The sequence below is a fragment of the Vigna radiata genome, unplaced genomic scaffold (assembly GCF_000741045.1).
Source record: "Vigna radiata var. radiata cultivar VC1973A unplaced genomic scaffold, Vradiata_ver6 scaffold_262, whole genome shotgun sequence".
In the NCBI taxonomy this organism is placed as follows: Eukaryota; Viridiplantae; Streptophyta; class Magnoliopsida; order Fabales; family Fabaceae; genus Vigna; species Vigna radiata.
Window position 1 is genome coordinate 257,913 of NW_014543980.1, and position 2,350 is coordinate 260,262.

General features: G+C 37.9%; 2 protein-coding genes across 3 annotated transcripts in view; one reads left to right on the forward strand and one right to left on the reverse strand.

Moving 5' to 3' along the window:
• LOC106755103 (proline-rich receptor-like protein kinase PERK1) overlaps nucleotides 1-679 on the forward strand; it is a 16,248-nt gene extending 15,569 nt beyond the window's left edge. For both annotated transcript variants that reach the window (XM_014637200.2, XM_022778149.1), the window contains exons 2-3: nucleotides 22-455; nucleotides 534-679. In XM_014637200.2, the coding sequence (XP_014492686.1) occupies nucleotides 25-455; nucleotides 534-612 (510 nt within the window). In that variant the 5' untranslated portion in view covers nucleotides 22-24 and the 3' untranslated portion in view covers nucleotides 613-679. The remainder of the gene's footprint in view (nucleotides 1-21; nucleotides 456-533) is intronic.
• A 607-nt stretch (nucleotides 680-1,286) lies between these two features.
• On the reverse strand, nucleotides 1,287-2,344 carry LOC106755097 (transcription factor bHLH155-like). The gene is made up of 3 exons (XM_014637195.2): nucleotides 2,179-2,344; nucleotides 1,455-1,625; nucleotides 1,287-1,362 (listed from the first exon to the last, which is right to left on the reverse strand). The coding sequence occupies exons 1-3, from the start codon at nucleotides 2,271-2,273 to the stop codon at nucleotides 1,287-1,289; spliced, it is 342 nt and encodes a 113-aa protein (XP_014492681.1). The 5' UTR covers nucleotides 2,274-2,344.
• Between the last annotated feature and the right edge of the window lie 6 nt (nucleotides 2,345-2,350).

The following is a 2,350-nucleotide window of genomic DNA, read 5'->3' on the forward strand; positions in this document are numbered from 1 at the left end:
AATTTTGTTTTTATGTTGAAGAATATGGCAACAGGTGGTTGTGACCCTCCTATTCCACCTTCAGGAAACTCAGATAAGGAGAAGGGGAAGAAGAAAGCTTATCCGGTGAAGTTGATGTCCCGTTTCAATAACGTAAGTAGTTCAAGTAGTCAACCATCTACACCTACCTCCACCTCCACTGCTAGATCTGTTCCACCACCATTGGCAATTCCTGGTTTGACACCTATTGCACCATTTATTCCACCTTCATTGGAAGTTCCTGCCTTCACACCTAGTCCACAACGTGGTGCTGATCAATGGAGATCACCCTCCCCCCATGTTGGTTCTAACCCAACAACTCCTACAAATATTGCACCAACACCTACTACAGGGGATGGAGTTCCACATTCAAGTTCAGCGGGAAATGTTGAAGATGTTTCCAACCATCATTCAATCATTACACCTATTGAAGGAGGGTAACAAATAATTCATTTTATGTACCTAATTGTATAATAATGTAATATTCTAATATTTGACTTTTATTTTTGGTATAGGTTTTATCCAACAAAAACAGCATCCAAAGCAATCACAGCCACCATCAAAGGACAATTTGATGAGCCGTGGTTGACATGAGGACAAATCCGTCAGACTCGCAAAGATGTTTTCTTTGAGCGTTTTAAGGTAGACTTGTGGTTAACATTTTTTGTTAATATCTAGCAAAGATGTAATATCTAGCAAGTAGGTTTGAGTATAGTATATTCATTCCACTTTTGTCACTGTCTTACTACTTTCATTCTTTCTTAATCTGGTTCTGCTTATGTTACTGTAGTAAAATCTATGTGTCAGAATAATATAGGCGTGCTGCCATTTACATGCAACAGTTTAAAATTAATTCTATCAAAGTCAGTCCTGCCAACTTCAGGACGAATATAAGTTGTTTGGACGTATGATATTGTATTGCATTCACATAAACTGTTGTCAATAAAAGACCTTAGGAGAACCACAAACAAAAAGCTAGTAATTGTAATTGGAATGCACAAGGCCTTATAAACCAAACAACAAAGTGTCATAGTTCCAATGTGAGACAATGTGAGACTCAGTCACATATAACATCTCGCCACAGCACCTATTCGGGCTGACTGTATATTAGTCAGTTGACTAGCACCAGAACAACACATCAATGTTGATATAACCACCTTGTGCCTCTCTTTTCAGTTGAGATGCGGTGGAATGTTTTGATACCAACTCTTCAGAACCAAAACCAGCATAGAGGAAATATAGTGATCAACATTGAACAATTGGATTATTCAATCCGTAGGCATCCACTGGTCTAGGTTATATAGAAGTAGAAGATGAGATGCCACAGCTACATGTCCAACAATTCTGTAAAAAAGAAGAAATCAAACTAGGAGCTGGAGCTACATAAGAATTACTTTAATCTTAAGTATCCAACATATTCATTAGTTAAGTCATACCCTTCCCCTAACGAATATACATGATATGACATCTTTGCCACAGCTAATTCTAGAGGATCATGCGAAAAATCTGCACTGCCAATCTGCTCCCATGTATTCTGGCAGCTCTCATTTCCAGAAGAGTCACAAATATTGGGATTGTCATAGTAAGCATCCTCCCATGTCAGGATCCTGAAAGCAAACATCACACCCAGAAAATAATTTAAAGAAACACGTTGAGTATGAATATTTAGCCTAAAGTACACACAAGCCCAACAAATCAATAGATGATTACACACCACTACACAATATTATAATAAAAACAATAAATGCAAATCCGGTTCAAATGCAGACACACTACATCAACACTAACACATACTTCTGAATAGATAGAATGGTAGCAAACTATGAAATGAGGTGCTTTCAGGACACACTAGTGTTTGACTTATCGTCAATCCAAAGGACCAAAACAGAGGACATCCAAGAGTAAAACCCTCCCGTTTATCTCCTTCCAAAAATATTATGCAAACATGGATTCTGCATACTCAAGCCATGCCCTTCAGTTTAAAATCCAAAAGTAGATCATTCCAGCAAGTATAATACATATGCTCATACAAGAACAACCAAACTAGAATGAAGAAGAGAGATTAGGTAGGGAGGGACAAACATTTTCATACTAAAAAGACAAAGTGACTATATAAAACTAAAAAATAAGGCCAAGTTAAACTGAGAACATAAACCATACATCCGAGCCCGGTGCTTGAGCTTCCAAAAGATGGCATACTTCCAATCAGTACCCAAACAGAAGCTTCTGAGCAGTCGGTGCAAGTTGCTACCCATTTTCTCCTCCTTCGAAAAATCAAAACTTTTTGACACCCGAAAGAGGGGTTGTTAATCACACCTCCAAAAAACAAAAA

Bases quoted from the DNA above. Each gene is read 5' to 3' on its own strand.
- LOC106755097 (XM_014637195.2), bottom strand. From the start codon at position 2,273: ATGGGTAGCAACTTGCACCGACTGCTCAGAAGCTTCTGTTTGGGTACT. The intron at 1,626-2,178 runs GTATGGTTTATG...GTTTGCTTTCAG, and splicing joins CTCAAGCACCGGGCTCGGAT to GATCCTGACATGGGAGGATG. The intron at 1,363-1,454 runs GTATGACTTAAC...TCTTTTTTACAG, and splicing joins GTATATTCGTTAGGGGAAGG to AATTGTTGGACATGTAGCTG.